This window comes from Macrotis lagotis, chromosome X, assembly GCF_037893015.1.
Source record: "Macrotis lagotis isolate mMagLag1 chromosome X, bilby.v1.9.chrom.fasta, whole genome shotgun sequence".
Lineage (NCBI taxonomy): Eukaryota > Metazoa > Chordata > Mammalia > Peramelemorphia > Peramelidae > Macrotis > Macrotis lagotis.
Window position 1 is genome coordinate 123821825 of NC_133666.1, and position 17919 is coordinate 123839743.

A 17919-nucleotide genomic window follows, 5' to 3' on the forward strand; every position below is an offset into this window, starting at 1 on the left:
AGCCTCTACAGGGAGCAATGCTGTCAGGGTGGTTAGTCACAAATGTCTCTGTGGAGTACTTTGGGACACTGTTGACACTGAACTGAGATCCGAGAATTCTGTGACTGTGGAGCCCTAGGCTAGCTTCTTCAGTTAATAGAAATAAGGAAAGAAAGCATAGAATGGCTGTTGTTGTTGCTTTCACTGTTGCGGCATGTCATTTGTTCTCAAAGAGGACCAAAGACATCTTAAGAGTGGTGTCTTACTTAAGACTGATTTGAATTAAAGTGAGACAGTGAGTATATCAATATGATACAATAGAAAAAGCACTGACATTCTCATACAAAGACCTAGATTCAAATCCCATTTCTGATTTTTACTCTCTGTGCAACCTTGGATAAGTCACCAAACATCTCTTAAGCCTAGGTTTATTCATCTTCAAAATGGGAGAAGGGTGGTGAATTAGACAGTCTCTGAAGATCCTTTCAGATTTAGATCTATGATTTCCAAATAATATTATTAGCTTTGTGGTCTGTGGTTCTGGATCATCAAAACAATGTTTCTATTCTCTAGTTTTTCCTGCAATAGAGAGCAGAAGTTTCTTGACTAGGGCTTAATTAATTCCATTATGGAGAAGTCTTTGAGGTAGTAATAGGTAGAACGATGGACTAGGAATCTGGAAATTGTTATTCAGTAAATCTGACTCTTTATAACCCATTTGTTATTTTTTGGCAAAAAAACTAGAGTGGTTTGCCATGTTCTTCTCTGGCTCATTTTACAGATGAGGAAAATGAAGAAAACAGGGTTAATTGACTTGCTTAGGATCAATAACTAGAAAGTCTCTAAGGGCAGATTTGAACTCAGGAAGATAAACTGTCCTGACTCCAGGCCTAGTACTTTATCCACTGTACCACCTAAACCTACATTCAAATGTTAACTCAGATACATACTAGTTATGAGACCTTGAACTAATCACTTATCTAGTCTATGTCTCCCTTTCCTCATCTGCCAAATGACTTCAAATGTCTCCTCTAGTTCTAAATCTATAATCCAACAAACACTTTGGAAAAGGAAAATACTGATTTGGAGAGTATTTAAGATAATTTTTTTATTACAAAAGAGAGAAGCTCTAGAAGTTATTTTTCTTCTTATGGAGAGCAAAAAGCAAGTTCCTTCCAAATTCTGGCAAGACAGCGACAGTTAGGTAAACATTGCTAGAAATCATTAGATTAGAAAGCTACAGATGTAGGGTGGGGGAAAGATCTATGTGAATGTTTTACTCATGATCTAATTCAACTGAATTCATCTCTGTCTTCTTGTCTTTCTCCATTTTCACCTTTCACTTTACTGATAGGGGGAGATCTAAGTTCAAGGTTGAGTCAATTTTCAAATTAATCAAGAAGTTGAACTGAGCAAGCTGGATCATCATATCAGATATTTCTAGGACAACCATGAATTTTGTCACCAAATTCTATAACCCTTTTGAAATTTAAAAGCTGTCATTTTAGGCCAAATAAAATGAAATACTTTAAAACTTGGCTTAAACAGAATACTTGGCTCAGACAGAGACTAGCAGATGCTGTTTTAATTTAAAAATTTGGCCAAATGAGTAAATGATAAAATTCTTTATGTTTCTATCCACTCTTGTTGATAAAAATCTATATAAAAGACCTTAATATGCTCTAAAATATATGATTTCTTGCAGATTCCAAAAATGAATTTTCCCTACTTACTTATTTAAGACTAATCAAGCTAAATGTAGGCTTTTGTCCAGTATAGAAAATAACATAGTAATGGTAGATTTTAGATGTATATTGAATTATGATTCCAAAATAGTGTTCATATCTCTTTTGAGTCTCACAAAAACCCTGTGAGATTGGAAATACAAATATTATTTCACAATTTTACAGGAAAGAAATTGAGGTCAAAGAGGATAAGTGACATACTGAAGGGCTAATAGTTAATAAATGCTAGAGAAGAGCCACCAAACGATGGTCATCTGATTCTAAGTCCATTGTAGACAGATCCATATTCTCTATTATATGAAAATTGTTGAAAAACAAATAAGATATACTTTTCTTCTTTTTCTATTTTTATTTCTAGCTTTTTTCTTTTCCATCACCCTTGGTCCTGAATAATTTCTTGGTTCCTTACCCAAATATCTAGTCCTTATAACAAAAAATAAACATATATATTTATATATATTTATATTTATATAAAGGTGAGAGAGTAGACATTTCAGTAAAATTATTCTCCATTTCTTCTCTGGGGTCAAGGTTGGACATTTTAGTTACATAACAATCAGTTGCATTTTGCTTACAGTAAATGTAAATATACATTTATATTATATACATATATATATATTTATCTTATTCTGCTTACTTCACACTGCCTAAACCTTGAACCATGTTTCTCTGAATTCCTCATATTCAACATTTCTTACTATAAATTAGATACATGTATCATAACTTACTTCCTGTTCATTGGTATTGCTCAATGATATTGTCATAGTCCCCTTTCCCACATACACACAAAAGTGTGATCAAGAATATTTTAGAGTATATTGAACCTTTCTTTATGTCTTTTGGGGGTATATGCCTAACAGTAAGAGTTCTGGATCAAGGTGCAAAGAAATTTTAGTTACTTTCTTAGAATAATTTCAACTTGCTTTTCAGAATAACTATAAACCAATTTGTAGCTGTACCAACAATGTTCAATATCTATATTCTCAAAGTGCCTCCATCATTGACTATTCCCATATTTGATCATCTTTGTCAATTTTCTGGGTATGAGTGGGAATCTTCAAGTTGTTTTGATCTGAATTTTCATTAATGATTTATATCAATCTTTCATGAAGTTAATAATGTACACTTCTGAAAACTATCAGTTCGTATCTTTTAGCTATTTATTCACTGGAAAGTGGCTTTAGAAATGTATTTTTGTTAATTCCTTATATATTTTGTATAACTGAACTTTGTCAAAGATATTCAATGCAAAACAAACAAACAAAATCATTTCACCAATCAATAGTGGTTTTAACTGCATTGGTTTGGTGATGAAATTCTGCTTTAAATAATTGAAGTTTGCAATTTTAACTTTGGTGATTGTCTTTATAATTTTTTTTGTTAAGAATTCTTCCCTTTAGTCATCACCATGAAAGGTACCTAATTTGCTTCTTTTCTATTTTAAGGATATGATCTACTACATTCTAATCACATCCATTTTGAGTTTATTGTAGAAAATAATGTAAGATGTTGCTTTGTATCAAATTACTTCTCCATGTAATTTATGTTCAAGGGTTTATTGAACAATAGGTTATTGAAACTAAATGTTTCTGATTCTTCTTTAACTTTGTTCCAGTGATCCACTTTTCTATTTGTTTAAGAAATACCAAATGGAGGCAGCCAGGTGGCACAGTGGATAAAGCACTAGCCCTAGAGTCAGGAGAATCTAAGTTCAAAGTAACCTCAGACACTTAATATTTGCCTTGCTGTGTGACCTTGGACAAATCACTTAAGCCCATAGCCTTAAATTAATAAAATTTAAAAAAGAAATATCAAATGATGTTTATGATTTTAAGATATTATTTCATGATACAAAATATATTGTATAATTTTCTATCTTTGTAATATATTTTGAAATCTAGAAATTCTATTCCCCTGAATTCCTATTTTTTATGATCTTTCAAGATACTTGAGCTTCAATGACCTTTGGCAGAAAAAAAGATTCCCCATCCCTGCTCTAAATGAATTTTGATATTATTTTATCTAGTTCCATGGAAAATTTCTTTGGTAATTTGATTAATATAGCAATAATATATGAATGAATTTAGATAATAACATTTCTAGCATATGGATGGTCCTCATCACGAGCAATGAATGTCTTTCTAATTTGAAGTAATTCTTTTTTTCCTTTAAATAACATTTTGTGATTGTATTTGTATGTTTTGACTATGTCTTGGTAGATTGACTCTGTAGATATCTTAAATATTTTGTAGTTGTTTGAGAATGATTTTTTCCTACTATTTCCTCATGAATTCTTTTTCTGCTATATATAAATATCCAACTTTGAATTTATTTTATTATTTTGCATCCTACCACTTAACTAAAGCTTTTGTTTCATTTAGTTTTTTAAATTATTCTTTGAGGTTTTCTATGTAAATCATCAATCTATATAAATAGATATTTTAATTCAATTCAGTGGAAGTTATCAAGTACATATTCTATACAGAGTACTGTGTTAGACATTGGGTGAAAATATTAAAAGTTATTAAGACATAGTTCCTGTCTTCAAAGATCATCCATGCAGTTAAAGAAGGTAGATATAAAAATACAAAAATAGCTATAATAAATAATAAGCACAGAAGAGATGTGCAAAGTGCTAGCAGGACAAGGTCATTGCTTATTATTCAGAAGTTTCTTGAATGAATAATCTCATTTCCTAGGGGGTGGTGGGGAGGGACAGGATAACTAAATATGTCGATGATGAGAATGTGGTAGATATCATTTATTTAAATAGTAGCAAAGATTTTGACAAATTTTCTCATATCCATTCTTTGGGGAACTAAAGAACAGCACAAATAATTAGATTCAGAATTGTTTAGGGAGCAGTATTATAAGGTTCAATGTCAACTTAGCAGGAAGTCTTCAGTAGAATTTCCAAGAATTCTGTGCTTGGTCCAGTGCTGTTTAATATTTTCATCAATGACCTGGACAAAGGCAGATGGCATGACCATCAATGACTAGGACAAGGGCAGATCATATGACCCAAAAGATTAAGAATTCATTTGAATCTAGTAAAATTCAAAAAGGATAATTGTTAAATCTTATATTTGGATATTTTAAAATGCCCTTCCTTCACATATACAAGATTACAGAACATATTTTAAGCAGGAATTGTTTTCATAAAAAAGGATCAAGGGTTTTAAAGGATACAAGCCCAATGGGAATCAACAGTGTGATAGAAATGGCAGTCTAAAAAAACTAATACAATATTAGACTGAATTCAAAGATGTACAGCTTCCAGGCAGGGGAAAGCGAAAGTCGCACTATACTCTGTTTTTGTCGGACTTCACCTATAATATTGTTTAGGTCTGAGCTGGGTAGTTTTAGAAGGATATTCATAAGCTGTGGCATGTAAGAAGGAGAACAACCAAAAATAATGAAGCTCATGGGGCATATGAGAATTGTGATGTAAAGGTAGGACTAGATATGTGTACCATGGAGAAGATAAAACTAGGGTAGGCAGATAAAAGAACTGATTTTAAATATTTGAAGGGTTTTTGTGTGAAGGAGGAATTTGATTATCTCTTTTTTGACCCCAAAGGGTAAAATAAGGAAAAATTGATAGTAACCTCAAAGAGACAAATTTAGGCAAAATATCAAGAAAAACTTAGTCTTTAATAGTTATCCAAAGGTGAGAGGTGATCCCCACCCTTAAGATATTTTCAAGCAGAGGATGAATGAACACTAGCCAGGTATATTGTAATGGGGTTCCTTTAGGGTCTCATGGCCATGAGATCCTTTGATCCTTTCCAATTCTTAAGAACTTTGGTTTTGTAAGTCATGTAACTTCCTATACCTCACATTTCACAGCAAATATTAGATAGCTCACACAGTTGTTCTGAGAAAAGCAAAACCTTTTCCTTCCTTCTTACTCAAATTTTAAAGTTCTATGAACCTCAAAACTCCACAGAAATGTAAGCTATACTTAAACTCTCCTTTTGCCTTAATTCAACTGTTGAGCCCATTTCTTTGAGAAGATCACTGTACTCACAGAACTCCACCATCAGGAACCGAGTCTCATTCAGCACTCTGCCCAGTGTTTGTGCTGTGAGCACTAGCAAGTTCTTTTCCTCCTGGATCCCTAGAGCTTCTAGTTTCCAGACCCTGTCATTCTGGAAATTCCATCCTCCCCATGCTTGGACAATTGGGAGGCCAGAGGAAAGTAGTGAAGTAATCAAAAACAGCAACATCTTCCTCCTGCCTGAGAAGGAAATAAAGACTGCTCCTTTATCAATGCTTAGTAACAATGTTCCCTACTATCACACTAATAATCAACCCTACTTGTTGAGATAAGGGGCTTCAACATCAAACTGATGATGTATCTAAAATGGACTTGGCACTAGGGAAACAAAGTAAATCATGAAACATTTCCTACTTTCATAGATTACATTCTACCAAAAGTAGGGATGGAAGGGAAGGATATATACATACACACACACACACACACACACACACACACACACACACACACACATATATATATATATATATATATATGTATATATGATAATCCAATACAAAATAAACATAAAGTGGCAGGGGCAGGGAAAAGGAGGGAATATTAACAAGTGGGAAAATCCTCAAAGTCCTTTTGTAGAGAATGATGCTGTCATTTTTGTTTGTCATCCTGATCCATTTTTTACCCTATTCTAATTAAGAGTAGATTTTTCAGTATCCAGTGAAGAAAACATAAAATCCAGCTGAGCCATGTTATTAAAAATTATCAGCTAATGGAACTTCAGTACTCAGATTTAGTGAATAAAATAGATAACCATGGGTTCAAGGTCCAGTTCTGCCAATAACTAGTTATTTTACTTTTTGAAAATTACTGTACCTCTCCTTGGACTTCAGTCTCCTCCACTGTATACTGCAGAGGTGATATGAAACAATCATGAAGATTCTTTCTCATTTCTAAAATTCTATGCTTCTAGGTAACAGATGACAAACAGCCATAGGACGGGCCCAGTCTATGTACCAATCCATTTTGTAAAGCAAACTTTTAAGGTGATTAAGGGCTCCGTGTCATAAACTTACTAATACTTATATCCACCACTAGATGTTAAAAAGTGTATATTCTAGAAAAATAAACCCTTTGTAGCAAGGTAGGGGCACCTAGGTGATAAGCTAGATGAAGACCTGGAATCAGGAAGACTCATTTTTCTGAATTTAAATTTGGTCTCAGACATTTAGTTATGTCACCCTGGGCAAGTCATTAAACCTTGCCTGGCTCATAATGTATAATTCTTCATACTACATAAAATACACTGAAGAAGGAAAGGGCAAACCACTTCAGTGTCTTTGACAAGCAAACACCAGATGGAGTCATGAAGAGTCAGACACGACTAAAAAACCAACAAAACAGCAGCAACAACTAAGGTGAAGTGGTGGCATTTGGGGATTAGGGCTGGTATCCCCATGCTACAACATTAAACCAGGGTCTATGATGGATGGATCCAGAATGGCTATTTTCCTTCTTCATTACTCATTTTTGCCCCATTTATAACTTGAACCCAACAGATAGCAGTAGATATCCTTACCAATTATTATACCTTACCTGGTATAATGACCAAGAATTAGGAATCAAAAGGTTCTTGTTCTGGCCCTCCTAGTATGAAAGTAACTAAAAATTTCCTTCATCCTAAATTTCCCCATGTGTAGTATAGAGATGAGAATAAATATAAAGAAACTAAGAGTAATTACATCACTGTGAATACAGAGTTGACTTCAAAGTCTAGAAGACCTGGGCTTAAATCTTTGACTATTAGACTTGTAGCCCTGAACAATTAATCTTTCAGAGCACATCTGCATTAAAAGAGAAAACTTTCTGACCCTGGGCTCCCTACACTGATAAGATCCAGAATAATGAGAGTGGTGATAAGAATAATGATAATATTCCTAACTCTCAACAAAACAAGAGTATCAAATAAGAGTGTATGGTTATATATTGTGAAAATTTTAAAGCACCATACGTTTAAGGTTGTATAATAGCAGTCAGTCACACGCAGAAGTTAGAGATTTTTTAAGTACTAATAAGGTTTAATACAAACAATTGAAGCAAAAAAATGCCTTTAATAGTCTCATCTCATTGGCTTTATTTCTACAGAGGTCTCAATTTCTAAAACTAGTGGTGGGAAAGATCTGGCTCTGAGTATGAACATAATAAACTCAAAGTTTCAGAATAAGTTTAAAATAAATTCAGTTTCTACTCTCTTTCCTCCTATTTGTTAATGCCATGTTGTTCCTTTGCTTGAGCTTTGAGACTTGTGCACAAATCTGTTCTCATATTAATATAATACTGCTTATTTTAAGCTTGGTTCATGGATTGCCCTTTACTGTTGTCATGACTTTTTATTTCTTTATTCTACCTGGTATTTCCCCCTTAATAACTACTTGTATCTTTTCTCTCTTAATCTCATTTTGCCTTTATATAGTTTCTCTTCTATTCTCTCCTCTCTTTTTCCACTCTCCTCCTCTCTTTTTCTCTTTTCTTCTCCTTATCTCTTCATTATGTCATTTTCCTTTTCTCTCCCTTCTTTTCTCTTCTTTGTCTTCTTTCCTCCCCCTTTTCTTCTTTCTTTTCTCTTCTTCTGTTTTTTTCTCTCTATTTTTTCTTCTTCTTAATCTCTCCATCTTCTCTCTACTTTCTCTTTCTACTCTTTTCCATCTCTTTTTTCCCCTCCCTCTCTTCTCTCTTCCCTCCTTTCCATCTTCTTTCTTCTCTCTTCCTCTTCTATTCACCTTTTCTATTTTCTCTTCTCTGTCTCTTTTCATTCTTTTCTCCATTTTTTTCCTTCTGCTCCTCCCCACTCTCAACTGCCTTAGAATGTGCTCTTTTTATTCTCCTGAAGAAGACTGGTTATTTAATACTTTTCCCCTAACTTTGGTCTCTTCAACAAATCAAACTAAGTGAAATTTGCCCTTCAAGTGTAGTTTATCATTATGTTTTATGTATCCAATATGAGAAAAGCACATTGTAATCACTAGAACCACCCTTAGCTAAGTTGATAGACCCTTTTAAAGCATTCTCACCTACTCTTTCAGAAGTGGGAATTATGAATGTCTCATTGTGGCTAGAAAGAAACCTGGGGTTCTTGAAGATACATGATTAATTCTGGAAAGATCCATTCATACTGGAATAGCTTCAAAGAATGCTGCTGCAGAGACACTGTGCCTGGAATTCATGGAGTAGCCTAAATAAATACAGAAGGACCTAAGACTATGTTGTCTACTAGATGGTAGCCACAGAAACTCATTAAACAAACAAGTAAAATGACCCTTAGCCCAATTTGATACCATTCAATTAGAAGGGTGGCAGGAAAAAAGAGAGTGCTGAGGAAGGAAAATGAATATATGTTTCTTGGGAACTTGATTATTAAATCAGAGCCAATGCAATCTGTGAAAATAGAAATAAAAATTCATTTAATACAAACATTCTACTTGTATTGATGCTAAGATCAAGACTTGAACACAATCATCACCAAAGAATAAAAAATTATAATCATGCAGAGGATATTAGAGGGGCACATGTTGAATATGAGTAGAAACATATAATTGATTTGGAACTTCAAAGAAGAAGAGCGAAAGATATCACCATGGAATGTGCACAAGAGAAGATTCCTGGTCATATGGTAAGGATGAAAGATAGTAGATAATTAGCCTCAGGTCTATTGTCACCCTTACAATGTTAGGAAAAAGCAAGCAAGGCTTCCAGCACATTGGATGTATATCCTGCACCAAACTTAGACAAGTATTGACAATTATCACACAGCTTGAGCTGACATGGATAAGTTAAAATCTAAATCATTAGAGGGAACTCTTAGATAAATGATATTATAGATCCATCTGAGACTTTGAGTCAGAAACAATGAATATGATAGATTCAGAGAAACTTGGGATCACATATAATAAAATAGTGCAGAATAAGGAAGGAAGAAATTTTCATAATGAGTTCAATTAAAGACTGAATGACTTCAGAACATGGAATAATAATGAAACCAATTATAACTTCAGAGGACAAGGATGAAGCATGCCTTTTTACCTCATGGAATAGAGGCAGTATGTGTAGTATATGTGTAGAAGGAAGTACACATTTTTCAGAGACAACCAATATTTGTATTTTATTTAACTGAACTCATTCATAATAAAAGTGACATTGATTTTTTTCAGCATCAGTAAGACATGCTTTAAAAAAGTACATAAGATACTAGAAATAACATAGTTTAAGAACATCTTTACCTGTTAAGTTCTTGATATAATAAGCATAAGATCTTTATCCAAAAACCTTTGAGTTGATTAGTTTTCTTTGAGGACTTTGTTTTTCTTTTTTTTAAATTTTTTCCAACTGTGAAAAATATGGTAGGAAGGAAGGAAGGCAGCATGGATAGAAGACATGAAGAAATGAAAGGAAAGAAGATAAAAAGAAAGTAGAAGAAAGTATTAATGGACAAGAATAGAAGCAGAAATCATAAAAAGCATTGTATTTAAAGTTATAAACTGAATTTTTAAAAATTAAATCATATATTACAGATATGCAGTTTCATATACAATAATTTTATTCTTCTACTATATATGGAACTGTTTATTTTGATGTTTCATTCAGAATTTTGAAAATTAAAAATATTTCAACTGTTGGCATGTTTTTGGAGAAACTGAACTTATCAGTGTTGGCATTCTTGCTATATATGAAACCAGAAACCATAGGATAAATTTAATTAAATGAAAGAATGGTTCACAGTTTCTTAGAGAGACAAATAAATTAGCTGGCAGTGTTGATTGCATCCAAAGGCAATGAGGAACACCATGGTACAACTTACCATCGCACTTTGCATCACTCATTAGAAGCATTTAAAAAAAGATCACCATGAAAATCATTGTAATTTATGGACCAATTTATGCTTAGATGATGAAACAGAAAAATTCCATAAAGAACCCCTTAAAATGCTGCTCCAAATTAAATCAGTGCATGTATAAATCAAGATTTCAATGCTCTAATGCAAAAATGGGCACAGAAATGATAAAAACTATGATGCAAAATATAGTACAATATCAAGAAATAAAGAATTTGGTTACTACATAGAAGCTTCATAACTATATATGATGAACAATTTCTTCAAGTAATGAGACTGAAGTCCTTGAACATCATGAATACCAAATAACACCACAGAAAATGCAACTGGCTATAATATTAATTAATGAAAAGGAAATTCATAGTTATCATTATGCTAATTATTTCAAAGTTTGCTATTTGCACAGTCTTACAATTGATATTTTATAGAAGAGATAAAATTCAAGGAAAAAGATGAAATAAGATATGGCAGACAATTGAAAGAACTCCAGCTTGATCATTTAAGAAAGCTGTTGATGACCAAAAATAAAATGAATTAAAGAACAAAATGCCACATGGATTAGCATCATTGTTTATAAAAATATAATTGATAGATGTAACTTCCACAATAAAGAGGATGAAAAAGCCTAGAATCTACTACATCAGGTCATAAACACTTAATTTCCTTGCCAAGCTAAGATACATTACACTCCTACTATGTAAACTTATCTACAAACTCTTCTAGAAGATAATGCTGAGAGAGCATTTTTCCGTCATAAAACATCAAAGTTGAGAATTAGTACAAAGTTATAAAAAGTGAATAATCATGAGAAAAGTCATAGCATACTCCATCCTGACTTATTCAAACATTTTATAATTAAATAAAATTGTTATTTTAAGAAGGAATATTAACATGGATCATAATTCCATACATGTATTTAATAAATAAATAGCCATTAAATCATACCACAAGGGACTTTAAAGGACATTATACAGAAAACACTTGACTTACTAGATACAGAAAGATAACATTAAAAGGAAAAATCAATCTAAAATAAAAAAAAATCAGTAAATTCTTATGAGCATAGTCCCATAAAAGAAAGTCTTACAGGAGAGGGTAAAGAAAGATAAAGAAAGGTTGGTGAAAAACACAACTAAGCAAAGTCATTCCAGGGTCATGGCAGATGAAAATGGAAGGATAAAAAAAGAGAAAATAAAGGTCTGCGAAGATTTTTTCATGAGAAACATTTGCCATAAAGGACATTTGAACTGCCTCTTTTAGATTTTAATGTCATAAATTCAGAGTTTCAAATAAAGAAGTTAAAATGAAAATAAAGAAAATATCCATATTAGAACAAGTATACTTAGAGGTAATCCATGTTAGAAGTGATGCAATAATGAGGGTGGTGAGACATCAATTCACAAATAATATGAATAAGGGAATATGCAATGGACATTGAAAAATATGAAACTCAATACCAAAGAAAAGTGACCAAAGAAATGCCAAGAATTACTAAATAATATATCTTCTTTCTTATCAATAGAAAATATTTATTAGAATCATTTACAAGTATATAATCTTCAATGAAAACATTAGGAGGGGACAGATTTTTTCAAATGATATTCCACAAAGACCATATCTTTACCATTACAAATTGACCAAAAGTTGTCCAGAGTACAGATAACACTGCTTCTATTATTAACTGATTTTTGTTAAACATTTAATTTGTTTTTCTTTCTTTGTTTCTTTTTTTTTTGACAAGGTAATAGGGATTAAGTGACTTGCCCAAGATCAAACAGCTAGTAAGTGACAGGTGTCTAACTGAATTTAAACTAGGGTTCTACTGACTACAGGGTCAGTATTCTATCCACTCCACCACCTTGCTACCCTTAAACTACTAATAGATTTGGTACAATAGATTGGAACAGAATGCCTTCTTCCATCAAAATATATTCTATTTATCTCTTAAAATTATTCAAGATTCCTTGAAAGAAATAAAAAAAAAAATCCTATTCAATGACTCTCTACCTATAAGCACCTAGCAAAGCATAAACCAGTTCAAGGTTTCCATTAGTATACTTTTAAAAAACAATTGATTTGGGCAGCTAGGTGGCCACAGTCATGAGTACCTGAGTTCAAATCCTGCCTCAGACACTTAATGATTACCTAGCTGTGTGGCCTTGGGCAAGACACTTAACCCCATTTGCCTTGCAAAAAACTAAAAAAAAAAAAAGCAATTGATTTGTTGGGGGTAAAATATTACCTTAAAACTTTTCTTCAAACAAGCTGTATCCCATTCATTAAAATCAGTCAAAATTTCTTGAAAGAAAAAATAAAAATAACCCAGGATATGAACTCCAATAATTGATTTTTTAAAAAATTAATTTGTCTGGTGAGACATAAAACAGAGACATTTACACGAAAATGAAAGAGAATATTACACAGAGAACAACAGAGCAGCACATAGTTTGTCTCAGTGTTCTACAACATTAAGACAAATGAGAAATTTTGAAGAACAAGAGTCATCAGACTAATAGAAAATTCAAAAAGTTATATTGATCCTAAGGAGAGGGTCAGAGATAACACATGGACAAACCAAGTACTCCACTGGATCTAGTAAGTTAGTGGAGAGAAAAAAAATAAAAATAATTTGGAGGAAAACCCTGTGTGAGACTCAAATGAGCCCATCTCAAGTGTGTTTAAATATGGAACTGGAAAGAAAACAACATATTCAAAAAAATGAAAGTAATCTCTCTTCATCTATTTCATTTCATATCAACAAATTGAATCACAAGGAAAGAAACAAGTATTTAATAAGCTCTCTTAGGTTTGGGTACTATGCTAAACACTTTACAAATATAATCACATTTAATCCTCACAACAATCCTGGAAAATAGATAGTGTTATTATCTCTATTTTACAGTTAGGGAAATTGGTTCAAAAAGAAGTAGAGGCCACAGATAGTAACCATCTAAGACTGAATTTGACCTCAGGTCTACCTATGTAAGGAACTAGAAATGGCACTTTAAAAAAAAGATGGGAAAAGCAACTGTGCTAATCCACTGAAAAATTCTAGAGACAAAGCATTTAAAGAAAATAAAAACTTATTGACATCTTTTGTTCTTATATTATCTATCTTTTTCAATGGAACATGTTCTTTGTCCATTCCTAAAGAGTCATTCTGTGTAAGGAAGATAAAAAGAAAGGAGCAAAATTTAGCAAAACAATCCAATATTTTGAAAATTTCTGATATGATATACAACGTTCCATACCCGTAGTCCTCATCTCTGCAAAAAAAAAAAAATAGTAGGAAGACGTGACTTCATATTTCCTCTTGGAAACTAACCTTGGTCATAATTTCTTAGCATTGATTCAACTTTTTGGCTGTTCTTTCTTTCAATTATTATAGTTATTGTATATATTTGCATTATTTCAAGTCTTCCCATATCTCGCTAATCTCATCATGATCATCATTTCCTATAACAAAGTGATATTCCATTACATTCATGTTCAACAATTACTTATGCCAGCCCCTACATAACTATGTTTTTCAGTTATTTAAAGTGCTACTGTAAATATTTCACAGTACCTGAGGACTTTCTTTTTGTCACTGACCTTCTTGGGATATATACCAATGTGGAGAAGCCAGATCCTATTGTCTAAACATTTACATCTCAGCAATCAACAAATGCTACAAATTAGAACTTGATTTACTATTTTGCTGTCTAGACTTTAAAAAGTGATGGAGAAAAAAATGCAGGTAAAATTTGAAAGTGTGAACCACACATAATCTTTCTTTTAAGAAGAGATGGTTATTAAACATTTACCATTACAACCATGAATATACCTAGAAAGGGAGCCCCTTTTTAGTCACTCTCTTTATAAAATTTAAATTTTCTTTTTAGAATATTTTTAACCTCAATTTTTTTACTTTTATTTTGTCAATTAACAAGCACTTATTTAATCTTTCTTCTACCTTTCCTCCCTGAAAATGGAAAAAATAAAAACCTCTTTCTAACAAATATTAAGCAAAAGAAATCTGTACATTGGCCATGTCCAAAAATATATATCTCGTTTTTCATCCTGTGTCTATTGTCATGTGATGAGCAGCATACTTCATAATTGGTCCTGTGGAATTTGATTGGTCTTTAAATTGAACAGTTCTTGTCTTTTCAAAAGTATTAGTTTGTACAGTGTTGTTTTATTTAATGATAGCACTGGCACATTTCAATTTCTTTTTTTAATTTTTTTTTATTTTAGGTTTTTACAAGGCAATGGGATTAAGTGGTTTGCCCAAGGTCACACAGCTAGGTAATTATTAAGTGTCTGAGGTCGGATTTGAACTCAGGTATTCCTGACTCCAGGGCTGGTGCTCTATCCACTGTGCCACCTAGCTGCCCTCACATTTCAATTTCTTATGGAACAATGCTATCCTATTACATTCTTATATTCTTAATTTGAGCAGTCATTCCCCAATTAATATCACCCCAATCTTGGTTTCCAATTTTTTGTTATTGCAAAAATAGTTGAGAAAGACTGTATCTATTGACAGACGCACTCAGAATGTTAATACAAGCTCATCTTTGCACAATCCCTCCAAAATCAACTCTCCTCACTTTTTTGTCATTTTTTCCTATTTTCGAGGTATATACAATAATTATCTTGACTTGCATTTTTCTTATTTTTCATTTGGAGCATTTTCTTTTGAGTTTACAATTCTTTTTTAGGTGTTTTTTTTTGCAAGGCAAATGGGGTTAAGTGGCTTGCCCAAGGCCACACAGCTAGGTAATTATTAAGTGTCTGTGGCCGGATTTGAACTCCTGACTCCAGGGCCGGTGCTCTATCCACTGCACCACCTAGCTGCCCCTTGAGTTTACAATTCTTTTGAGAACTGTTCATTCATATCCTTTGAACACTTATTTATTGGGGAATGAATTTTGGTCATATGTATTTCTGATAAGAATTTAGATGCCTTGAATAACAACCTTATGGAACATATCTGATATAATTTTAATTGAGTAATATAAATATGAGGACATTGAAAGATTGTTTTTCAAAATAGTTGAAGGAAAGATTTATACTGAATGATTAGGCAAATATTTTGACACTGATGAATTTGTAAATAATTTATGATTTGTGATTCATGATGTAGATACTTCCATAGCTTCTCATTCATACCTTCTCCTCTGAGGCAGATTTTTTTTCATCTCCTCTCATAAATTTCTCAAAGAAAGTTCATCCACATAATGGTAAGAAACTATGCAGAAAGGCCCCTGTCCTTTGGTTGGAGCCTCTGTGTAAATCCAAAATACCTTTGTACTTGGGATCTACATGCTTTTGCAAAAGTGTAATCTTTCTTGAAGCCCTCCCTCCTTTTCCTATCCTTATCCCTTCCATTTTCTAGAAAATTCTATACCTCAAAGTTTATACTTATCCTGTAATCTTGTTTATTGATATCTTATTCTGATGCTCCAAAGAACAACAGGTGAATTATTCCATTTAGCTGCCAACTATTCTTTTTCAATTTTTTCCCCACAAGTATTAAGATTTGATCCTTCTTTCACAGTATTACTATTCTGGGGGATCATAGATCTCTTTGCCAGTCTCATGAATATGGACCCTTTCTCAAAACAATAAAAATATATAATATTACAAAGATAACTGATCATACTGAAATACAGATATAAAATGGTAGAACAAAAGGTAAAGGCAATAGAGTTGTCAAATAGCATCTAGATACTAGTGCATCCAATGCTAGTACAGGATTCCCCTATAATTTCTTTCTGACCATTTGTCAGTTCCTCTTACCACCTCTGACTTGAGAGCTCCTAAAGCTGCTGCTGTTTTTGTCACTATCACCTGGTCCCTTCACTGATGTTTCATACCTGTGGGCTTCAGGACATCCTCAATCCCCGTGTCACAAATTTTTCTTTCCAGCCTGCATCATCTTGTGCTGTATGAATGTATCACACTGAATTTTTACTGACTCTACCACTCCAGAACTTGATTTGAGGCATTGTTTTAAGGTTGTTTAGGAATGAATGTTGGGAGAGCATAGATGAATGCTTTTTCTACTCTGCTACCACCTTAAATTATTTTTTAAAATTCAGAAACTGAAATCTTAAATTCATTCAAGATAACAATAAAGATTCAAAGTGTCAAGAAAGTTATAAAAGGAAAAGACGTTTTGCTTAAAGATATTTATAGACAGAAAAACAATACCAGTATTAAATACATATGTGCTATGGTATCATATGCTAAGAACTAGAAATTATCTTAGAAGTGAATGAATTCAATATCCTCATTTAAAAGTGAAGAAACTGAAGGCCAAACAGAGGAATTTACTTGTTAAAAGTCACATAGATAGAGTAGTAATTAGTAGAGTCAGGATTCAAACCTAGGTCCTCTGATTCTACATCTATGATTGTTCCTCCTTGTCTCTGGTATAAAACCTAAATCCAGAAAGAAGAAGTCAACCAAACTGGGGTCAGGGGTGGGGTTGGCAGGAATGGGAGAATAGAAAAAAAGAATTAGCATTTTTATATATAGCACCTACTATTTTGTCTGGCACTATGCTAAGAAATATTTAAAAATTTTTATCTTACTTGAATTTCACAACTCCCTGAGAGTTAGGTACTTTTATTATGATCCTTTTAAAGTTGAAGAAATTGAAGCAAACAGGATAAGTGATTTGTGCATGATGTCTGAGGTTAAGTTTGAATTTAATTCTTCTTGCTTCCACACTCAGTGCTTTAACCATTGCAGTATCTAGCTGACTAAAAAGATAATAACACAATTATTATAGGAGATTGTAATGTTCTTATTTCAGATCTGGATAAATATAGCAGAAAAATCAACCATAAAGAAACAGAATTGAATAAAACATTTTTTAAAAATAAATTTTGAAGGACAAAATATTTTCTAAATTGGAAGCATACACACACATAAAATTGCAAAAGTTCCTCTAATGTTGAAAATATCTTTATATGTATATGTGTATATATGTTTGTGTATATGTATATACACATATACAGATATATTTTCAGCATTGTTACCCTTACAAATTCTTTAGAAGCTTTGCTGATACTCTTCAGTTTATTTTCTAATGCCCTTGTGAACATAAAGGACAAACATCTGATTTTGTATAAAGATGGATAATATAGTCCTGAAATTTCTTGTGAAAGATTACTAAATTTGTTGTACCATTTACTTCATAAATAAGACATTTTGTTAGAAATGTACCTTTAAGGGGCAGCTAGGTGGCACAGTGGATAGAACACCGACCCTGGAGTCAGGAGTATCTGAATTCAAATCTGGCCTCAGACACTTAA

The 17919-nt window shown here is 32.6% G+C and overlaps 2 protein-coding genes across 7 annotated transcripts in view; one reads left to right on the forward strand and one right to left on the reverse strand.

Annotated features, from left to right (window-relative positions):
• The window catches only part of PDILT (protein disulfide isomerase like, testis expressed), a 70146-nt gene extending 60032 nt beyond the window's left edge, over nt 1–10114 (reverse strand). The window contains exons 1-3 of one of the 6 annotated variants that reach the window (XM_074207130.1): nt 9999–10114; nt 8793–8953; nt 5755–5964 (exon numbers count right to left, since the gene is read on the reverse strand). In XM_074207130.1, the coding sequence (XP_074063231.1) occupies nt 5755–5953 (199 nt within the window). In that variant the 5' untranslated portion in view covers nt 5954–5964; nt 8793–8953; nt 9999–10114. Of the gene's footprint in view, nt 1–5754; nt 5965–6597; nt 6746–8792; nt 9009–9998 lie in introns of those variants that run through there. The other 5 variants (XM_074207132.1, XM_074207131.1, XM_074207134.1 and 2 more) reach the window with 5 other exon arrangements.
• Nucleotides 1–17919, forward strand: part of ACSM5 (acyl-CoA synthetase medium chain family member 5) — an 81476-nt gene that overhangs the window by 153 nt on the left and 63404 nt on the right. The gene's annotated exons all lie outside the window — the stretch shown is intronic.